Genomic DNA, 22,950 nt, shown 5'->3' on the forward strand with positions numbered 1-22,950 from the left:
AAACTGTAAAGCCAACCCTGCCCATGACATTGACCCTGGGAAGGTGACCCAGAACTGAGGTTGAGAGACATGGACAACATATCACCCTATATCAGGAAACATGATCATATGTGCTCTCTTTAGTCTGCTCGCAGAGTCAAATGCTAGGACAAGATTCCTAATACTGAAATCCTTAATTGTTCTTGGATGTCTGGCATTCAAAGAATGCTTACAATAGCTCAGCTGCATTGGTCTGGCCAACTTGTTTGTATGGCGACTCAAGAATACCCAAGGCTATACTTTAGGGTCAGTTAAAGCAAGGCACCTGCTCTCATGGTGGTCAGTGCAAATGATATAAAGAGATACCAAAGTCACACTTGAAAGCATGTTAGGCCGACCCCAGTAACTGGGAAGCAACAGCCCATGACAGAGCAAGGTAGCAGCAGATTTGCCATGGTGCCGTTAACCGCTTTGAAGCAAGGCACATCAACACCTTATGTGAAAAACACAAACAGCTCAAGCAGACAGACATAAGGAAACTGTTCTATCACTGAGAACTGGAAGTAAAATGCTTACACTTGATCTATGGATATGTCCCCGTTTCTTGATTGTACCAGTTATTGCAGTTCTCAAAGCTCTATTGCTATTTCAGTAAAGGATTTGGACAAGAAAAACAAGAAATGCTGGAAGAAGAATGGTAGCACTCACAATTTCATTATAAGTAGGGTCAGTGCTTTTTGGAACGGCTTTCGTCTTCCTTCTGCTGACTTCCTCAGGATCTGGTAAAAGATAAAATTCAGCATGTGCAGTTGGGGCAGAGCCATCTGGGAGATGCTGTAGAACAAAAGGGTTATAAATATGAATGTCTGTGTTTCTATCAAGAAAAAACAAATGAGAGGTACGAAATTAAATCTGGCCATAAAGCAGACATGAGGAGACTTATTACATTGACAAAATTTTACTGGTATAAAATGGAGTACTAACCAATGTAAACAACAGAAATACATTGAATTCAACCTCATATTGTGTTGGGAAAAGTAAATGAAAAAATAAAAACAAAATAAAATTCTCCACATTTAATACTTTTAGTGGAAGACACTTAGACCATCAATCCACTTTAACTTATGTGAAACTGGTATGCAACGTAGCCCTTACATCTTTCAAAGCAATGCACATAAACTGGAGTTTAGCCAGACATCTCCTATTGACTTTAACCCATAAAAAATGAGCCAGTTGCAATGTTGATATGGGGACAATTGATGGTTTTTAAGGGTGTTTCATAGAGGATGCTAGCACAGAAGATCCAGGAGCATTTTCAGCAACAATATGGGCAGGAAGGGATATTTATATAAAGTCTCTCTATCCCCCACTCCCACCTCCACACAGTTGGGAACTCTCTTTTGTCCCCTTCGAAAATTGGCCCTTAGAAAAGGAGATGGAGATTGCAGATAGTTATGGTTTATCATCTGGGAGAGGGTCTGGTATATTTTGTGAAGGATTCATTAGTTGTGAGGAGAGACTATCATTAGTTTTTTTCAGTGACCTATGAATATAGGAACCAAATCAGGTCAGTGATCCATCTAGCTCAGAATCCCGTCTCTGAAGCCCCTAGTAGGTATTTTACAGGAAGATGCAAGAAATCCACAATTTAACAATTGTGGAATAGGGGGAAGTTTCTTCTGGGTCAGTTATGGTTGGCTTATGCTTGTGCATAGCAGTGCCTGCATTTCTCACTTAGGATCTCCCAAACGAGGGGCCATCAAAATGCTAACAACACAACATGCAATTAGACAGCACAACATGTAATGTACCATCACAAGTGTTTTACTAAATATCAATAATTTTGAGGGTGTATTTAGCCTTTTAGAAAGAAAGCATACTGGCCAGTTTGCAAGCACCAGAAAGAAGTGGGTATCCATGGACAGAAAGTGAAGTGAAACTCCATGTAAATTAATAAATAAAAGGATTTTCTGAGTGGATGGGCTCAGAGTGTTATTTTGGCTGCACAATCATATCTATATTCCTCACTTCAGCTTCACCTGACCCATTGCAAAGCAGTTGCTCAGATTTGGATAATTCACAATATGAGACCAGAAATGTTAGGTTTTCCTGCAGTACAAAAGAACAGTTACCTGTTCTGTAACTGGCATTCTTCGAGATGTGTTGCTTAGGTGTATTCCACAGTATGCTTGCCACGTGCACTGGTGCCAGAAGTTTTTCCCGTAGCAGTACCCATATGTGGGAAGCACCGCTGTGACCCCTCGAGTGACACCTCTATATTGTGCTATAAGGGGAGCCGCGCGCTCCCCCCCACCCTCAGTTCCTTATTGCCAGACAACTCCAACAGAGGGGAAGGAGGGTGGGATGTGGAATACACCTGAGCACCACATCTTGAAGAACGCTAGTTACGGAACAGGTAATTGTCCTTTTTTCTTCGAGTGATTGCTCATGTGTATTCCAGAGTAGATGACTCCAAGCTATATCTGATGGAGGTGGGTAGGAGTTTAAGGGTTTCTGGGAGTATTGCCCTACCAAACCCAGTGTCATCCCATGCTTGGGAGATGATTGCATGATGCGAAGAAAAGGTGTGGACAGAGGACCACGTGGCAGCTCTACATACGTCCTGGATAGGGACGTGAGCTACATAGGCGGCCGATGACGTCTGAGCTCTCATAGAATGAGCCTTAACAATAGGTGGTGGGGGAACCTCTGCCAGGTCATAACATGTGTGTATGTATGAGGTAATCCAGTGCGAAAGGCGCTGGGTGGAAATTGGTTGTCCCCTCATCCATTCATCTGTTGCGACGGACAGCTGCGAGGACTTACCAGTACTCCAGAGTCCTTAGGAGTCCAGGTAAAAAGCCAGTGCCCTACGCACATTTAGCGTATGTAGGTGGTGCCCCTCGTTGAAGGAGTGGGGCTTAGGACAGAGTACCAATCCATGTCTTGATGTCCTGATCCATATGGAAGGCGGAGACCACCTTCGGGAGAAAAGCGGGGTGTGGGCGAAGCTGGACCTTATCCTTGTGAAGACCGTATATGGGGGATCCAAGGTCAAGGCCCTAAGCTCCAAGACACGTCGGACTGATGTGATAGCAACAAGGAATGCTACCTTCCATGACAGGTGAGACCAGGAACACAAGGCCAAGGGCTCAAAGGAAGGACCCGTGAGGTGGGATAACATTGTGGCACAGGGGGCCTAGCATATGGGAATGAATGATCCGGGCCCTTTAGAAAGCGGAAGGTCATATAGTGGGAAAAGACCGAGTGGCCCTGTACCAGCGAGTGGAAGGCCGATATGCAGCCAAATGCACCCTGATGGAGGCGGGAGCTAGCCCTTAGGTCGTAAGGGACAGGAGGTAATCGAGAATAAGTTGGAGTGATGCAGACAATGGGGAAGTTCCCCGCTCCCTCACCCACCTAGAGAACCTGGACCATTTGGCCAGGTATGTCCGTCATGAGGACAGCTTTCTACTTTCCAACAGAACTCGATTGACATTCTCCGAACACCTCCCCTCCTCCTCATCTAACCACAGAGCAACCACACTGTCAGGTGAAGTGTGGCCAGGTTGGGGTGGAGGAGGCATTCCCCTTCCTGGGAGAGAAGATCCAGGCAAAGTGGCAGCCTCCACGGGGGAGCCGCTACGAGTTGCAGGAGGGTCCCGAACCAGTGTTGACGGGCCCAATCCAGGGCTATGAAGATGACACGCATCCTGTCTGCTTTTACTTTTTGCAGGACCTTGCCTATTAGGAGGAAAGGAGGGAAGGCATAGAAAAGATGGCCCAACCACTGAAGGAGGAAAGCGTCTGAGATCTCCCCCCTTCCCACCCCTCCCCTGGAGAAGAACTGGGGGTAGTGTTGGTTCTGGTTGGTTGCAAAGAGGTCGACCCGGGGAACTCCCCACTCCCGGAAGTGCTGTAAGATGACCTCCCAGTGGAATGACCACTCGTACTGGTGAGAAAAAACCCTCCTGAAGTGACCGGCTCACACATTGTGGATGCCGGGTAGGTGGAAGGCTCGCAGGGAGATATTGTGGGCTATACAGAACTCCCACAGGCTCAGGGCTTCCAGGCACAGGGCCGAGGAGCGCATTCCTCCCTGTCTGTTGATGTAATACATCGCAGCCGTATTGTCCGTGAGGACTCTGACCACCTTCTCATGAAGGTGCCCCTTCACTGGCGGCAAGAAGGAACCGAGGGTGGAGAGAGTGCACGGATCCCCTTTTAGTGGGATATAGAGGCGCCACTTCAGGGGTCGCAGTGGTGCTCCCCCCATACGGGTACTGCTAAGGGAAAAACTTCTGGCACCGGTGCACTTGGCGGGCATGCACACCTACTGTGGAATACACCTGAGCAATCACTCAAAGAAGAACATATCTTTGAACTAAAGATGCTACAGGCATCCTAGCAATAAATAACATCTATATAGAAGGGAAGATGCATAGATGCATGTGTGCCTGCATCAATAACAATTAAGCTGATGACACAAAGACTTTTTTTTGTTTGTTACTTGAAGCGATCATTCACAATATACGATTTGGTTCAACCACACAGCTTAATGTGACTATGGCTAACGTTGTTACTACTGTTTAATAGCACACTGCTGGCATTATACAAATCATCTACATCTCCTCCACCCCTCCTTTCCCCACCAAGAGTTTAGGACAGAAGTGAAAAAGACTATAGTCAATTTTAAATACATAAGGAATTTAGATAGGCAGGATGCAATTATGCAAATAGGAACTTCATGAGGGCATTGAGGCTAACAAACAATTTTATAGGACACAGCACTGTATTGTTAAATTAACACAGTATTAGGAGTCATACAATCCATTGAAAAGCCCCTCTCCAAGGCTTTTGGACCTGTCATCATATATTAAAAATCCAATCATACTGGCACCTACAAAAGTAAACTCAGCAGTCTCCCCCAAACCGGGCAGGAACAAACCAATCTAGCCTTAAACATCAGCCCAAGGTGCACAAATCCTTACCACTCCTTTCCTCTGCTAGGAAAAAGAGATACGCTTTTCAGCATGCCCTGAAGGGTCAACATAGTTCAGACAAAAAGGGAGCATGGATTCCAAAATTCAAGGTCCCTCATGGAGAATGCTCTGACAGCAGCCCCCTCTCTTTTCAACCGGGACGGAGGTCCAGCTCAAGTCAAAAGCAGCATCTTCCATCCCACCCAGAAATGAAGAGTCAGCATTCACAGATCGCACATGTCACATGATCATGGTGAAAAATGCTGTAGTCAGTAAGTAAGCTTCAGCTGCTGAATTGACATAAATAGAATTGGGTGAATAATTGAGTTTTTGGTTCAGCCTGCAAACTGAAAAGTCAGGGAAAATACTTGGTGTGAGACAGAGACAGCATTCCCCTTTTACAACTCTTAGTCCAGTGGTTAGGGCATTTGCCTGGAATGTGCAAGACCAGATTCAAATCCCCACTCAGGAGAAGAGACTTGAATGGAAACCTCCTCTGTACCAAATAAGTGCCCTTACCACCAGGCTGTAGGCTATCAGTCTCTCTGTTGAAACAGTTCCACCAAGTATAGGCTATACTGCTCTCAGATCTTTCCTATTGAATGTACTTAAATATTCATAGGGCCAAAGAGAGAATGATCTATAGCAATGGTCCCCAACCTTTCAGTGTGGCCGATGCCGGATAACTAGCCGCCGAAATGTCGCCGGGGAGTGCGGCCGCTGGACAAGCAGCTGCCGAAATGCCGCCAAGAAGCCAATGTTCTGAAGAAATTGACCAAAAAGTTCTGTATACATTGAAAAAATTCCAGCTAGTTTATATATCACAGCAAGCTCTAAAATAAGCAGAATCCTGAAAAACAGTCACCAGCCTTCTTTTGATATGTCAGTTTTTCTTAAAACCACAAAGGGGATGATAGAAATGTTACAAAGGGAGAGTAAACAACATTCCGGATCCACTATTCCTAATCCACTGGAGCCTCCATAGGCACCAAACACTTCCAGTTTGGTTTTTAATGTTGAGCGTCTTCATAGCAGTTTCTAAAATGTCATGCACTGGCGCAAAGTTGCTAATAGGGAAGATGATAATGGAGCAACAGTATAAAAAACTTTACCATACAAGGCACAATCTAAGATACAGAATTGCAAGAACATTCAAGTTTTGTGCAGAGAAAGCTGGTAAACTTTGGATGGCAGTCAATGGAAAGAGGGACTTCTTTTCATATCCCTAATTTAGTATTAAAAATATGTCTCACAGAATATACCCTCTGTAGCAAAATTCCATAATTCATTTCACATTAGATTTCCAAAACCAAAAGTAGTATTTGATATGTACTTACAGAAATCCACCTAGACAGGTTATGGATTTGTGTAATTCAATATTAAATACACTAGTTATATTTTGGGAAAAGAGAGAAGAAATGAAATTTTCTACAAAAATTGCACTTTGTTAGCCGCTCGTTTCCTCTTACTGACTACCTAACTCTCCTTTATGATGGAATTTTCTTTGACACTAAGAAAGCCATAAGGGTTTCTTCTAAACCTGGCACATTTAAAGCACTGAAATTCAGCCTGACAGTATGACTCCTGAGTCTCTTTAGCATATGAGTCTGAAGGGAAAATTTGTGAAAGTAACACCTAGATTTTTTGCGGAAATTTTATCTTTGTTAGACAGCACCTCGTCCCAAATGAAATATTTTTCTCTGGCAGTCATTCCTCAAAGCTCACTTGCTTTCAAGTTTTTGGCCCTGGCCTAAAAACTGTTGATGCTCCTTCTCCTGGCATTCCTGCTGCCTTCCATCCCTGGATGAAACACTCTGGTAGTTCCTGAAAATCTTCTGGGTTCAGCTGCTGTTCTTTCTCCAGAAAAGATTCCATCTCGCATTTTTCAATCCTTAGCGCCACCCCCCGTTCCCCCAGGTAACTTCCATTCACAACCACTGCCTTCCCTCCTCTATAAATAACTTCCTTTCTTCTGCTTTCCATCCCCAGTAAAAATTTCTGGACATCTTCAAGTCTCAACTGCCTTCTTCTCTTCATAAATGAAAGATGCTTATGGTTCCTCCTGTCTCCACTTCCAGCTACTGCCTTCTACCATTCTCAGACAAAACTCTCCAGCAGACCTCACTGCTACCTTTGGCTCATCTTCACATCCTCCCACAGAGACACACATTTCCTTCCTCCCCCCGACCATTAAAGTTTTTAATAATGAAAGAATGATGACTAAATAATAAGCATGTTAAAATACAATTATGGTAAATAGATACACGCAGTTTTCACAGCCCTCGTAACAACATAGTTGTATTCTAAATGCAGACATGAAGGAAACTTGATTATAATCCATGAACGGAGGAAAAGGAAAATCCACTGAGGAAATCAGTCAAAACACCTAAGTCATCAGAAAAAACAGTAGATGAACCCTGATTAAATTAAATGCTAGTGATAAATGCAGAGGCTCCATCAAAATTATTAAATACACAAGCCATTTAATTTTTCTTAGTAACAAAACACAGTTTATATGCAACTTAAATTAGTGTTCCTCGGAAAAGTTAAAGCCTGCCTCCATAAAATGCAGCTTAACAACAAACAAATATTCCTTCACTTTTGAAAAGATAGCATCGTCTGAGCTAATTCTAAATTTAGAGCCCTAAAAAAAGAAAATCAGTACCTCAACAATGGTATTAAAAAACAAGACATTCCTTCAAGAAACAGATTAATAAGGCTTATAGACCTGGAGGATAAAATGATAGCAGAGCTGTGCAAACTAGAGGTTGTGTTCTTATTTAATAAGGACCCTCCAGGCACATGATATGATTATTTTTTCAGATTCGAACATCTCACTGCACCATGTGCCTCCCGCTCCTCTCTGCCACTAAATTTTCTTCTTTCCTGTGAATTTAAAATCATGGTTCAGTAAATACACTTAGCAAAATAAATGATAAAATCATTTCAAATTATGTAGTTGAAATATTTGAAAGAAAATCACCTTTAAAGTAACTACTATAGTAAATGATAATTAGAATAATAATCCATTATATTTCCATGGTGGATCTTAGAGCATAAAGTAAACATTTGTTAAGGTACTAACCAAAACAATGGTAGCTGACTGCACAAAATGAAGTACTTTCTCACTAACTGCTGCTTTCTTCTATAAAAGTTTAAACACATTTCACTGTTTTCTCTTTGTTCCCTACGATCATTTAACCCATTTGTTTTCTTTTCTGCCTGTAAATTTCTTTCCCGCCTCATGATTGCTAGCCATAGGCACCGACTCCATGGGTGCTCCAAGGCTGGAGCACCCATGGGAAAAAATTAGTGGGTGCTCTGCACCCACCACCAGCCAAGCTCCTCTCACCCCCGTCCCAACCCCCTCCTCCCCTCACCCCTGTCCCAACCCCCTCATCCCCTGAGCGGGGACATGGTGTGTTCAAGGGAGGAGGCAGGGAAAAGACGGGGCTGGGGAAGAGATTTGGGGTAGGAGTTGGAATAGGGGCAGGGAGGGGGAGAAGTTGGGGCAGGGACTTTGGGGAAGGGGTTGGAATGGAGGTGGGGCAGGGCCTCATGGAAGGGGTGGAGTGGGGGCGGGGCCGGGGTAGAGGGGGGTCGAACACCCATGGGAAAGAGGGGAAGTCAGTGCCTATGTTGCTAGCAATGTAATTGTTCTTTTTCCCTTTCATGAATAAAGAGAGAGGGCACCCATGGTGATGAAGGTCAGTGGCGCAGACATTTTCACTTGCTTGAGCAGCACAGGGAGTGGGGAATGCCAGTCCCAAATGAGAGCAGGAAAATGATGAGATTGCTGTTGCTTTGGAGCTACATGACTGAGAGGTGAGGGCTGGCTTGATTCAGCATTGGAATTCTGAAAGTAATTCTCTTAGCAGATATACCTTCTTCTCTGGAAAATTGGTGGTGGGAGAGCAAAACTCCTGTTGCCTTTGTATTCCAACTCTGATGAACATGGGGTACACTGTCATATTACTGATCTGTATCCCAAAATATGATTTATGTGCTGTGTGCATTAGTCTGACCGAGGGCATCAGACAGTTTCAACACTCTCATCCACACGTAGATACAGGTCAGATCTACACTTGCAAACTTTGTTCGTATAGCTATACCACTACACTAGTAAAAGCAGCATCCAACGAAGTGGGTATTCACCCAGAAAGCTCATCCTCCAATACGTCTGTAGGGCGCCACAGGACTCTTTGCTGCTTTTACAGATCCAGACTAACATGGCTACCCCTCTGATACTTGACACTATACTAGTGTGGACACAGCTTTACTGGCAAAACAGGGGCATTATCCTAGATTGGAGCCAACTAAATTGAGCTAGAAAGCAGACTTCACACTTAGACCCTGTGTAATAAAGATACCATTACGCAATATAGTACGTGGGCCCACGCACGCATGGGTGGGTGGTGAGGTGGGATGGGCTGGTGTCACAGTTCAAGGAAACTGCACCTGTATTTCCCCAAGTTCATAACTGTCTCAGACTCAGAACAAGAACCATGAATAGTTCAGTCTTCCCTTTATACAACTTGGGCCTTTAATCTTGGCCTGATGTAACAGGTGATCAGTAGACAATGGCTCACTCTTCAAGGCATAGCTTCATATGGCTGGGTTTTTGCATTACCAGAGGTGGGGAATTTGCATCTAGATGGCCTCAGGAAAATCACTTCACACTTTTTTGTTCCAAAATTCTATTTATATCTGGCACATTGTTCAACAGAGCCCTTTTAACCTCCACCGTATGGTTTCACATCTGTCACATCTCCCCTCATGAGAGGTTACATACAATCTTGGCCCACAGTAATACACAAACCATTCATTTAAACCAATGGACTCCAAAGATACTTAAACTTAATTCAATAAGATCTCCCAAAGAAGAAGGAAGACAATTTCCTACAATTGCAGAAAATTGCTATATCTGTCACAGGGACCAGGAGTGAAAATACATTACATTTACAGCTGCACTGAAGAGGAATATGCAGTATATTAAATCCGGGAGGGAGAAGGAGAAAAAAAAATGTTCCTGCTTCTTCTTTCCAGTGGTTGCACCTATGCCTGAATCCCCTGTTGCATTGTGCTAATTTTGAGGTCTATTAAACACCCCTCACTCACAGCAATGAAACAAAACAGGACTAGATCCTATACTAATATGGAAACCTTCTTTTGGTCAGCAATAATAAAATACAAGTAGGATCTGATGAGAAACAGTCAAATGAAAAAAAGTCCCATTCAATTACATTGTGTAATGGCAGACGGCTAAAAAGTGACAAGTTTTTAAAGTGCTTATCTACCAATGTTAGAAGTCTAACTATTAAGATGGGTGAACTAGAGTGCCTCATATTAAATGAGGATATTGATATAATAGGCATCACAAAAACTTGGTGGAATGAGGATAATCAATGGGACACAGTAATACCAGGATATAAAATATATCAGAAGGTCAGAACAGGTCGTGCTGGTAGGGGAGTGGAACTATATGTGAAAGAAAGCGTAGAATCAAATGAAATAAGAATTTTAAATGAACCAAACTGTACTATAGAATCTCTATGGATAGTAATTCCATGCTCTAATAAAAAGAATATAACAGTGGGATATATTACCGACCACCTGACCAGGATGGTGACAGTGAAATGCTGAGGGAGATTAGAGAGGCTATTAAAATAAAAAACTCAATAATAATGGAGGATTTCAACTATCCCCATATTGACTGGGTACATGTCACCTCAGGACAGGATACAGAGATAAAATTTCTTGACACCTTAAATGGCTGCTTCTTGGAGCAGCTAGTCCTGGAAACCACAAAAGGAGAACAATTCTTGATTTAGTCCTAACTGGAGCACGGGATCTGGTCCAAGAGGTGAATATAGCTGGACCGCTTGGTAATAGTGACCATAATATAATTAAATTTAACATCTCTGTGGTGGGAAAAACGCCACAGGAGCCCAGCACTGTAGCATTTAATTTCAGAGAGGGGAACTTCACAAAAATTAGGAAGTTAGTTAAACAGAGCAATTAAAATTAAAAGGTACAGCGCAAAAAGTGAAATCCCTGCAAGCTGCATGGAAACATTTTAAAGACACCATAAGAGAGGCTCAATTTAAATGATTACCCCAAATTAAAAAACATAGTAAGAGAACCAAAAAAGTGCCACTGTGGCTAAACAACAAAGTAATAGAAGCAGTGAGAGGCAAAAAGGCACCCTTTAAAAAGTGGAAGTCAAATCCTAGTGAGGAAAATAGAAAGGAGCATAGATTCTGGCAAATGAAGTATAAAAATATAATTAGGAAGGCCAAAAAAGAATTTGAAGAACAGCTAGACAAAGATTCAATTTTTTTTTTAAGTACATCAGAAATAGGAAGCCTGCTAAACAACCAGTGGGGCCACTGGACGATCAAGATGCTAAAGCAGCACTCAAAGATGATAAAGCCATTGCAGAGAAATTACATGAATTCTGTGCATTGGTCTTCATGGCTGAGGATGTTAGGGAGATTCCCAAACCTGAGATATTCTTTTTAGGTGATAAATCTGAGGAACTGTCCCAGATTGAGCTGTCATTAGAGGAGGTTTTGGAAAAAAATGGTAAACTAAACAGTAATAAGTCACCAGGACCAGATGGTATTCACCCAAGAGTTCTGAAGGAACTCAAATGTGAAATTGCAGAAGTACTAATTGTAGTCTGTAACCTATCATTAAATCAGCTCCTGTACCAAATGATTGGAGGATAGCTAATGTGACGCCAATTTTAAAAAGGATTTCAGAAGTCATCCCAGCAATTACAGTCCAGTAAACCTGACTTCAGTACCGGGCAAACTGGTAGAGAACAAAATTGTCAGACACACAGATGAACATAATTTGTTGGGGAAGAATCAACATTGTTTTTGTAAAGGGAAATCATGCCTCACCAATCTACTAGAATTCTCTGAGTGGGTCACCAAGCATGTTGGCAAGGGGATCCCATAGATATTTAGATTTTCAGAAAGCCTTTGACAAGGTCCCTCACCAAAGGCTCTTAAGTAAAGTAAACTGTCATAAGATAAGAGGGAAGGTCCTCTCATGGACTGGTAACTGGTTAAAAGAGGAAAAAAAAGGTAGGAATAAATGGTCAGTTTTCAGAATGGAGAGAGGTAAATAGTGGTGTCCCTCAGGGGTCTGTAGTGAACCCTGTCCTATTCAACATATTCACAAATGATCTGGAAAAAGGGGTAAACAGTGAGGTGGCAAAATTTGCAGATACAAAACTACTCAAGATAGTTGAGACTCGGGCTGTCTGCAAAGTGCTACAAAAGGATCTCTCAAAAACTGAGTGACTGGGCAACAAAATGGCAGATGAAATTCAATGTTGATAAATGCAAAGTAATGCACACCGGAAAACATAATCCCAACTATACATATAAAATGATGGTGTCTAAATTAGCTGTTACCACTCAAGAAAGAGATCTTGGAGTCATTGTGGATCATTCTCTGAAAACATCCACTCAATGTGCAGCAGCAGTCAAAAAAGCAAACTGAATGTTGGGAATCATTAAGAAAGGGATACACAAGATGACAGAAAATACTATACTGTCTCTATATAAATCCAGGGTGTGCCCACATCTTGAATACTGCACAGAGATGCGGTTTCCCCATCTCAAAAAAGATATATTGGAATTGGAAAAGGTTCAGAAAAGGGCAACAAAAATTATTAGGGGTATGGAATGGCTGCCATATGAGAAGAGATATATAAGACTTTTTAACTTGGAAAAGAGACGACTAAGGGGGAATATGATAGAGATTTATAAAATCATGACTGGCGTGGAGAAACTAAATAGGAAGTGTTATTTACTCCTTCTCATAACACAAGGGTCACCGAATGAAATTATTAAGCAACAGATTTAAAACGAACAAAAGGAAGTATTTTTTCACACAATGTACAGTCAACCTGTGGAACTCCCTGCCAGAGGATTTTGTGAAGGCCAAGACTATAACAGGATTCAAAAAAGAACTAGATAAGTGCATGCAGGATAGTCCATCAATGGCTCGTTGCCAGGTTGAGCAGGGATGGTGGTGCTAGCCTCTCTTTGCCAAAAGAGGTGAGTGGGTGACAGAGGATGGATCACTTGATGGTTACCTGTTCTAGTCATTCCCTCTGGGGCACCTGGCATTGGCAGGATACTGGGCTAGATGGACCTTTGGTCTGACCCTGTATGGCCATTCTTATGTTCTTAATGGGTTAATGGGGTGAAGTGATGACTATCAGGAGGAAAGGTCCTAATCCTTGGTCTTGATGTGGGGAGTAGGATGAGGGTGAAGACTCATAGGTTTGGTGGACAGTTCTCTAAAATTTTTGTTTTAGAAGCCTGTGAAGAAGGTAACCTGCTTTCCCTCTACCATGTATTATTGTTGTGCAGTGGGACATCCAGTTACCACTCAGAACAGTGTCCAGCTTCCACAGCTAGAGAGTCCATGGGACTCATTGAGATAGATGTTGTTTAGATTGGGATATTAGTCTACAGTATGTACATTCGTGAGCGCACACACACCTACAGATTCTACTATTCCCTCTCCCATGAACAGAACACAATGAAAGAAAAAAATCAAAGAAAACAATACTGTTTCACATTTCTTTTCAGCTCACAGAAGATTTACACTGTCACTGACCATCAGATGGAGTAAAAGAAAATCAGTTTCTGAGAACAGATAGCACTTACAAATGCTGCTGTTTTATTTCTGTCTTATGGTCACATAGATATTTTCTTTTGTTCCATGTCTGAGCACAGATGGAATATAAAAACACAACACAAGCAGCAGCAGCAGGAGCTTTATTTGGGCCTTTAACCGACCTTCTAGTTTTGTTAATTAATAAATTAGTACATTAGTCCATAGCTACCTTCTCCAAACTACTTTTAAATGTCTCAAACGATACCACTCACTATGAGTAAGCATTCTGTGAGATGAAGCCCAAAGTTTCCTTTCTTTAATTACATCTGACCACTGCTAGTTATGTTCTATTTAACACCCTGAATGCTTCCTCTCAGTCCCTACTGTTTGCTGCCTTCAAAGTATGTGCAAACTTTTGTGCCCATTAGTCAATTTTTAACCCAGTTACATTTAGCTACTAAAATCACTTTTCATAAATCAGTCGCTGTAGCCCTACTGATTTGACTCTTAGTTCCCTCCAGTTTTTCAGCATCGTTCTGCTAATGTAGTGCTTAGATCTAGAGCTAATTGAAAAAAAATTGTCCAAATGTTTTTTCAACAGAAAATATTTAAAAACGTGCATTTCAACAAAAATTTCCAGGAAAAATATTTTTTAATGAAATTTTTGAAAAAAAATTGAAGTTTCTGTTTTGAATTTTATGGAGTTCTATTTTTATATTATTTTTACATTATTTCATGACAAGACAAATGTATTCACTTGGACTGAGGTTGAGATGGAAATAGGAGAAAGACTTGCTAAAAGTCTCTGGGTAAGGATAAAAGGGGTAAAAATACATAGGTGATGTCATGGTAGGGGTCTACTACAGCCCACCTAACTAGGAAGAAGAAGTGGATGAGGCTTTTTTTTAAACAGTTAACAAAATCATCTAAAGCACAGGACTTGGTGGTGATGGGGGACTTCAGCTACCGACATCTGTTGTGAAAAATAACACATCAGGGCACAGAATATTCAACAAGTTCTTGGAATGTATTGGAGACAATTTTTTATTTCAGAAGGTAGAGAAAGCAACTAGGGGAGAGGCTGTTCTAGATTTGATTTTGACAATTAGGGAGGAACTGGTTGAAAATTTGAAAGTGGAAGGCAGCTTGAGTGAAAGTGATCATGAAATGGTAGAGTTCATGATTCTAAGGAATGGCAGGAGGGAGAACAGCAAAATGAAGACAATGGATTTCAAGAAGGCAGACTTTAGCAAACTCAGGAAGTTGGTAGGAAGATCCCATGGAAAGCAAGTCTAAGGGGAAAAACAACTGAAGACAGTTGACAGTTTTTCAAAGAGACATTATTAAGGGCACAAGAGCAAACTACCCCACTTCATAGGAACAATTGGGTTTGTTTAGTCTGGAATAGAGAAGACTGAGGGGGGACATGAAAACAGTTTTCAAGTACATAAAAGGTTCTTACAAAGGGGAGGGAGAAAAAATGTTCTTCTTAACCTCTGAGGACAGGACAAGAAGCAATAGGCTTAAATTGCAGGAATCGGGGTTTCGGATAGACATTAGAAAAAACTTCCTGTCTGGGTGGTTAAGCACTGGAATAAATTGCCTAGGGAGGTTACGGAATCTCCATCATTGGAGATTTTTAACAGCAGGTTAAACAAACACCTGTCAGGGATGGTCTACATAATATTTAGTCCTGTCATGAGTGCAGGGGACTGGACTAGATGACCTCTTGAGGTCAACATTCTATTTTTTATTATATATTTACTTTTAAAAATATTTAAGGGTAGCTTCTACTTAGTATTGATTGAAATATCTTCTTTTCTAAATAAAACAGTTTGACACTTGAATTTATAAAAAAAGAGTTCCAAGTTATACCGTTATCGATATTTCTGCATCTCATTAATGTGTGTGCCTGGGATCAATATTTCCCATGTGTAGTAATGGGAAAGTAATCATTTGTCCAAACAGGTTCCGATTGCGTGAGTTTCTGTCTAGATATCTTTAGATATCTTGGTATTACAGTTCAGTCTATACTAGTATTTTTGTTTTTCTACTTTAGTATTAACTGCAAATTTCATGTCAGTGTCTTTTCCCTCCTTTGGACAATGATCAATAATATTAAGTGGAGCTCATTGAATACTTTATTCAATAAATGTTAGTTATTCAGTGAACGATTTATTCAAAATAGCATTCAAATAATGAAGCTGGGCCTGTACTGCCCAAAATATTTGATTAATAAGACATCTGTCAATAACAGTACAATTAACTGAATGATATATTTGTCAATACCTCTGACCAGCTCTATTAAATAAATTGGGACCTAACATCAATCTCTGCGGTGCCACAATAGATGACCTCCTCCTCAACTTGAAACAATGCTGTTCAATGTTTCCCTCTGTTTATAGCCCTTCAGCCAATTTTCAGTCCAAAGAAAAGTGCTCCTATCCAAGCTCATTTTAAAGTACAAGCATCTTCTAAACCGCCATTCTGAAAAAAGTCAATTTCTCTGTAAATGTGCATCAGAGCAAGAATATTATTTTCATGTGTCTTGGCTTTTGTCCTATGTTACTCTGGCAGTCTAGAGAAAACCACAGTTGGAACTATTATATCCCCTCCTTCCAAACTACTGGTCTCATTCTGTCACCAACACTTGTCTCTCTACAAGGCTTTTGTTCAGCTCTAAAATCCATCCCCCCCCATTTATTTCCCACAGCCTTCTTTGAACATTTTGCCATTCTGCCTCCTATGCATGGCACTCCCTCCCTATTCCAGTTGGCTAATCCAACACACTTTTTTTCATTCAAGTGCCTCTGTGATGAAAAATGGGAGATATTAGGCATAAAATATTATAGATATGTGACCTCTGCTTGCTTGCTTGCTTGTTGTTGGGTTTCTTGTTAAAGGATAACTAAGGTTTAAATCAGTCTTTGGCAGCTTGGGTATGTGTGACAGGGTGTCTGCCCTGCACTGGCCCTGAAAGGGTTAAAACCCAGCCTGAAGGGCTGCAAGGAAACAGCCAATTATGGTAGTGGCTGCAGCCAATTAGGGGGGTGGCTGGACCAGCCAATCAGGGCCCAGCCAGCCCATAAAAAAGGAAGCTGCAAGCCACAGCAAGGGAGTTTGCTGCATGAAGCCCAAGGGAGGGGACTGGTTTCCTAGAGGGCTGCAGAGACTAGCACCATGACCAGGGCTGCTGGAACCCAGAGTAGTGGGTGGGCCCAGGTTTCCCCTCCCACACACACACACACCGCTGAAGAAGCAGTCAGGCTGTGGACTACCAAACTGCTGCAAGGAATGGCTAGACTGTTGCAGCAGGAGTCCTTGGAATGGGGGAACCCGGATTCTGACATGGCCGGAGGGCTGTGCCATGAAGCAGAGGCAGTGAGATTGGAACTGCAGTGGGTCTGCAGGCAGAGACAAGGATGGGAGAGCCAACACCACTGGAAGGCACACCTGCTGACCAAAGCTAATTCCTGAAATGGCCCGCAGGAGGCACCAGTGTGGTGAGTGACCCTGTGACAATCTGTAAGAACTAAAATGGTTTAGCTATCCTAGTCATGCTGCTTAACAAACAGTACAAGTGTCAAGGCCTTTGACATTTTGTCTCTGTACAAGCTGGGCACAACACCCCCCTCACCCCAGATTTGCTCCGGCAAAGGGAGCAAATTTGGACACATAGAACAAAGAGGCTTGCCTGGTTTTAAAGACTCTACCTCTAAAGCCTAGGGAAGAGAGAGAGGCAGGCTCTGCAGAGAAATGTTCACAGCTCCTGAAGGGAAGTCTATAGCAATAGACCTTCAATCCATCTTCTTTGTCTTCTAGTTTTGTTTATCAGTAAGTTAGTTACAGGCTCATGCTGAAGAATCATGGTTGGTAAACCGGGGGCTGTAACCTAGAGACCCATTCTAAAAGTCAGGATTCCACTCTGAGAGAAGAATAGGTGTTGCCCTGTCACTTGAAAGGGATGCCCATGGAAAGACTGAGTAAAGGGTCAAAGGTCCAGCGAACCCAGGAACCATGAAAGCCTAATCTCCCATGAGATCCGTAAGAAGTGAGTAGATAGTTTAGAAAAAAAGGTGGAAAGAAAAATAAAAATGAACCCAAAAATTCCCCTGGGTTAAGTCATTCTCTCTAGTTTCTACTGTGCGTCCCATTTTCATTGTTTCTATCTTTTAGGCCCCAATTCTGTAATCAGCTCCATCCATGCAGGATTGCGGCTCAGACTATTATCCCTTCAGTGACAAGAACTATATTTTTCTTTTGGTCCTGCCACTTCTTATATTATTATTAATAAAGTGTGAAAAGGAAAAGGACAAGAGCTGACTGCTATAGGACAGGCAAGAAGGAATTTTCACTCCCTGCGCACATATCCATTTAGTGCCCCTCTCATTGACCTCAGTGGGCTTTTGGATCAGGTCCTTACTGCACTGCACCTGGGAACTTTTACACGGTTTAAATTGGATAGAATTGTGGTTTAAGGAAAGTTTAGTTCTCTCCTTCCTTCCCAAACCAGTTCATCCATCATTTCTCCTACCCTTCTCTTGCAGTGATTCCTATGAGTATGGATGGTACAGCACAGGAGGGCAAAGAGGATGTCTAGTAATCAATGTAGGCTCACTCAATCTGTCAACCCACACATCACGCTTCACAGCATCATTAATCATTGGCAGTGGAAAAGCCTAGAGAGGGTTGAGGCTTCATGAAACCAACAGAGCTTTTAAAAAGGAAAGTTTGGAGCTGTATTGTAAAAGATTTTAGAAGTTTATTTTTCTTTAAATACATTTTTCCCCAGACAGATTGATTCAGAATTCATCAGACACACATGCTTTCCTGAACTAGAACAACATTTTACATTTATTGGCAAGAAACCCCGAGATCACTTGGCAATGCGTTTTGCCATCAGTTTTCTCCCCCCAGGCACCTTATTCTGTTCACCAGCAGTGATGGGCCAACCTCAGAATGTTCAACAGTTTGGTTCAAATAAGGACTCAAGTCTAGCTGCTTATTAGATTATTGTCCCAGGGAAAACCAGGGCATATCTGGAAGAAGTGCTGGTCAATAGGCAGCATTCTTTTCTGTGAGTCAACATTGAGCTTATGCTCCCATATCATGCTAGGATACTCTGTTCAACAGGGGAAAAAATGGAAAATATTGAACAAATCTTTTCTAGACTTCTGAAATGGGTTGGTTCAGCTGGCACAGATCTCTGCACATGTACAGGTATATTGAGCACTGATGCAGTTGTTAGGTTAATTCCTGGTTCCTGGCTATCCCACCAGCTCTGTGCAAATCCATGCTCCAGGATTTACTGTCTTCCCCTACATGTAAGATCTGTTCTGGGGCAGGAATTTGAGCAATCCCTGTGGGCCTGGATATGGATGTATTTGCATTGATTTAACTTTTCTTGTTCACAATCTACCTGGGGACAATTTTGTTTTCATGTTTTAAAAACAGGCAGGTAAATGATTAGCGGAGAGTTTGGTAGGCGGGGATTCTTCTCCACCAATGTCTAGAATAAACTAAGGATGGGTGGAAGTTCAGGAGTGAACTAAGGATGGGTGACAGGTTTCAGAGTGGTAACCATTAGTCTGTATCAGGAAAAAACAACGAAGAGTCCTTGTGGCACCTTAGAAACTAACAAATTTGGGCATAAGCTTTTGTGGGCTAAAATCCACTTCATCAGATGCATGGATTGAAAAATACAGTAAGCAGTATATATATATTACAGTACATGAAAAGATGGGAGTTGCCTTACCAAGTGAGTGTGGGGGGCTTCTGTGCTAACGAGGCCAATTCAATCAAGGTGGAAGTGGCCTATTCTCAGCAGTTGACAAGAAGGGGTGAATATCAACAGAGGGAAAATTACTTTTTGTAGTGCTAACGAGGCCAATTCAATCAGTGGTGTCTTTTGCTAACTGGAGCCTAGAGAAAAGTCTGAGAAGCTGTCCCCACTCTCCCTCATGTCTGGCTGGGAAGTCTATCCAGTAGCCTACACTTGCATCTGGTTTAGTTGTCATGGGGCAAATGCACAGGGCAGCAGCATTAAGGTGTTTGCTGCTGCTGGAGCTCCCTGCACTTGCATGGAGGTCACTTCTAGCAGCAGGCAGGGTTGTTAGCACAGGACTACCAGACAGAGAGATGCAGCCTGATTTACCTGGGAAACTTAGTCAAATCCCCACACTGGACAATTGATTCCTTCCCACTTCGGTGTCAGTTTCCAGAGTCCAATTTGATGCATTTTCATGATAATATTAAGATGAATTTAGCCATAAAGACTTCCCTTAGCATTACCTCACTCACCTTGTCATACTGAGTATTAACAACAGTTACGCTGCTACAACTGCTTGTGCTGAGCTTAAAGATTCCCCTCCTCCAGTGCTTAGTCTGTCTTTCAATGTTTACAGAACACCCTTTCTCTCCCTATCCTACACCCACTTCTAATGGGCCAGGTCCTTCTTTTGGCTTTGAGTTTTATTTTTTTCTTCCTCCATACAGTGATTGCCAGGTTTCAGATGCCAGACCAAACTTTCCTCCCTGAACATTATGGGAAGGTCTACACTATGGGGGAAAGTTGATCTAAGCCAGGGGTTGGCAACCTTTCAGAAGTGGTGTGCCCAGTCTTCATTTATTCACTCTAAGGTTTCATGTGCTGGTAATACATTTTAATGTTTTTTAGAAGGCGTCTCTCTCTGCAAGTCTATATATTATATAACTAAACTAGTGTTGTATTGTAAAATAAACAAGGTTTTCAAAATATTTAAGAAGCTTCATTTAAAATTAAATTAAAATGTTGATCTTACGCCGCCAACCCGCTCAGCCCACTGCTGGTCTGGGGTTCTGTTCACCTAGGCCGGCAATGGGCTGAGTGGGGCCTGCGGCTGGGACCCCAGCTGGGAAGGGTCTGGCAGCCAGAACCCCAAACCGGCAGCGGGCTGTGCGGGGCCAGCAGCCGGGACCCCAGACTGACAGTGGGCTGAGTGGCTCAGGGTTTCCATCCGCTGGCTCCTGCCAACCGGCATCCCGGCTGCCAGACCCGCTCAGCCCGCTGCCGGTCTGGGGTCCTGGCCCTTCTCACATACAGTGGGTACCTACCTTCTCCCTGGTTCTGGCCCATTCTCTTCCTCTCTCTGGACTGAGCTGAGGGTGGGAGTGGACCGAGCACAGGGCTGGGGGTGGAGGGTCTGGCGAGGAGCTAGAATGAAGGAGGGGGCTCAGGGTTGGGGCAGGAGGTTTGGGTGTGGAGGCACTTACCTGGTCAGCTCCCATTTGGTGTGAGGGGTGCAGGTGGGAATGTGAGTGGGGGTGCAGGAGCTCCCGTTTGGTCCTCAGGGTGGGGATCTGGGGGGTGCATGGGATGTGGGGGGGCTGGGGACGTGGGGTGCAAGAGTCAGGGCAGAGGGCTGGGGGCATGTGAGGAGTACAGTTGTCAGGGTAGGGGGGCTCAGTATGTGTGGGGTGCCAGAGACCGGGCTGGGGTCATGGGGGGGTGAAGGAGTCAGAGGGCTGGGTGGTGCAGGGCTCAGGGCAGGGTCCTGGGGTGTGTGTGGGAGTGCAGGGCTCAGGGCAGAGGGCTGGGTGACTGCCCCCCCAGAAGCCCCAATCCCCCCACTCCTTGTCCCGACTACCCCTTCCTGGGACCACACCCCATATCTAAGCCTCCCTGCCCCTTGTCCCCTGACTGCCCCCCTAGGACCCTACCCCCTACCTGTCCCCTGACTGCTCCAACCCTTATCCACACTCCCGCCCCCAGACAGAACCCACTGGACTCCCATGCCTATCTAACTGCTCCCCACTCCCTGACAGGGCCCCCAGAACTCTGGACTCATACAACCCCACCCTGCTCCCTGCCTGCCCCAGCCCCTCTCCACACCCCTACCTCCTGGCAGTCCCCGCAGAACTCCCAACTCATCGAACCCCCCACAGCTCCTTGTCCTCTGATCACCCCCTCCAGAGACCCCCCCGGACCCTCCTTGCTCCCTGTCGCCTGACTGCCCTGACCCCTATCCACCCCTCACCCTCTAACAGACCCCGGGACTCCCCTGCACCCCCGTTGCTCCCTAACTGCCCCCTCCAGAGACCCCTCGCCCCTAACCACCCCCCCATCCAACCCACCCTGCTCTCTATCTCCCCCCACCCCTTATCCAACCCTCCCCGGACCCGCACCCATTACCATGAGGCTCCCTGCTCATCCGGAGTTTTGTTGCTGCTGCGCACGTGCAGCCCCGCCCCTCAGAGCGCTGTGCGCACTGCGGCGTTGCTCTGGATGAGCTGGGAGCGATTTTCCCTCCCCAGGGAGCCAAACGTTGCCCTGTGGGAGCGCGCAGCCCCAGCCCCCAGAGCGCTGCGCGCGCGGCGGCAGGACTCCAGGGGAAGGGAGGGGGAAGGTGGGGGAGGGGCCAGCGGCTCGCTGCACTCTGTCAGTGCTCTGGCCCGGGCACGTGGACCCTGCAGCTTGCTGCGTCGGCAGGATTTTTAATGGCACACTGGAGTCCCAGGAGGCTCCAGTGTGCCATTAAAAATCGGCTCGCGTGCCATCGGTTGCTAACCCCTGATCTAAGCTATGCAATTTGAGTTACGTTAGTAGCATAACTCAAGTCGATATAGATCTACTTACCAGAGGGTCCACACTATGCAATGTCAACGGGAGACACTCTCTTGTTGACTCCCCTTACTCTTCTCATTCTGGTGGAGTACCGGAGTTGACGGGAGAGCAATCTGTGGTCGATTTAGTGGGTCTTCACTAGATCCCGGTGAATTGATCGTCGCAGCGTTGAGCCACTGGTGAGTGGAGACAAGCCCTATGTCTCCCTCTCCAGTGTCAGGTACTCTGTCAGTCGTCATGCTGCCCTACCCTCTCTCTTAGGCAATCTCTATCTATCTATCTTTCTCCCTCACTCTCCTCCTCACTAGTCCCTAATCCCCTTCTCTAGTTTCCTTCCCTCTGCCAAGGTTTTCCTCTTTGTTTATAGCCTTCCAACTTCACTGCATCTCTGCACTAATATAGTATCGCCAACTCGAAGCATTCAAATATCACGAGTCAGGGCCCAAAAAATCATCACCGGTTTACAAAATCATGAGATTTCAAAAATAAAATATTTTGACTCTTCATGGATCTTCTGGCTTCCACACCCTTAGGGGTCTTGTTTTCAAGCTTTTCTTGGCTACCATGAGGGCTATAAACTTACTTTTTAATTACTGAAAGCTGAGAATCTGCTGTATTCACATGATAACACTACTGATCATGAGACTTTCAATAAAATCATGAGAGTTGGCAGCACTGTTAAATATGTCAGTCAACACTAGTTTAACAGAACTTCTCTCTCCTTATTTACCCATAGTGTTTAAG

At 43.9% G+C, this 22,950-nt stretch overlaps 1 protein-coding gene across 3 annotated transcripts in view; it reads right to left on the reverse strand.

Moving 5' to 3' along the window:
• Positions 1 to 22,950, reverse strand: part of PIK3C2G (phosphatidylinositol-4-phosphate 3-kinase catalytic subunit type 2 gamma) — a 335,543-nt gene that overhangs the window by 19,139 nt on the left and 293,454 nt on the right. For all 3 annotated transcript variants that reach the window (XM_030541961.1, XM_030541971.1, XM_030541952.1), the window contains one exon: positions 688 to 813. In XM_030541961.1, the coding sequence (XP_030397821.1) occupies positions 688 to 813 (126 nt within the window). The remainder of the gene's footprint in view (positions 1 to 687; positions 814 to 22,950) is intronic.

Source organism: Gopherus evgoodei, chromosome 1 (genome assembly GCF_007399415.2).
Source record: "Gopherus evgoodei ecotype Sinaloan lineage chromosome 1, rGopEvg1_v1.p, whole genome shotgun sequence".
NCBI classification, from domain to species: domain Eukaryota; kingdom Metazoa; phylum Chordata; order Testudines; family Testudinidae; genus Gopherus; species Gopherus evgoodei.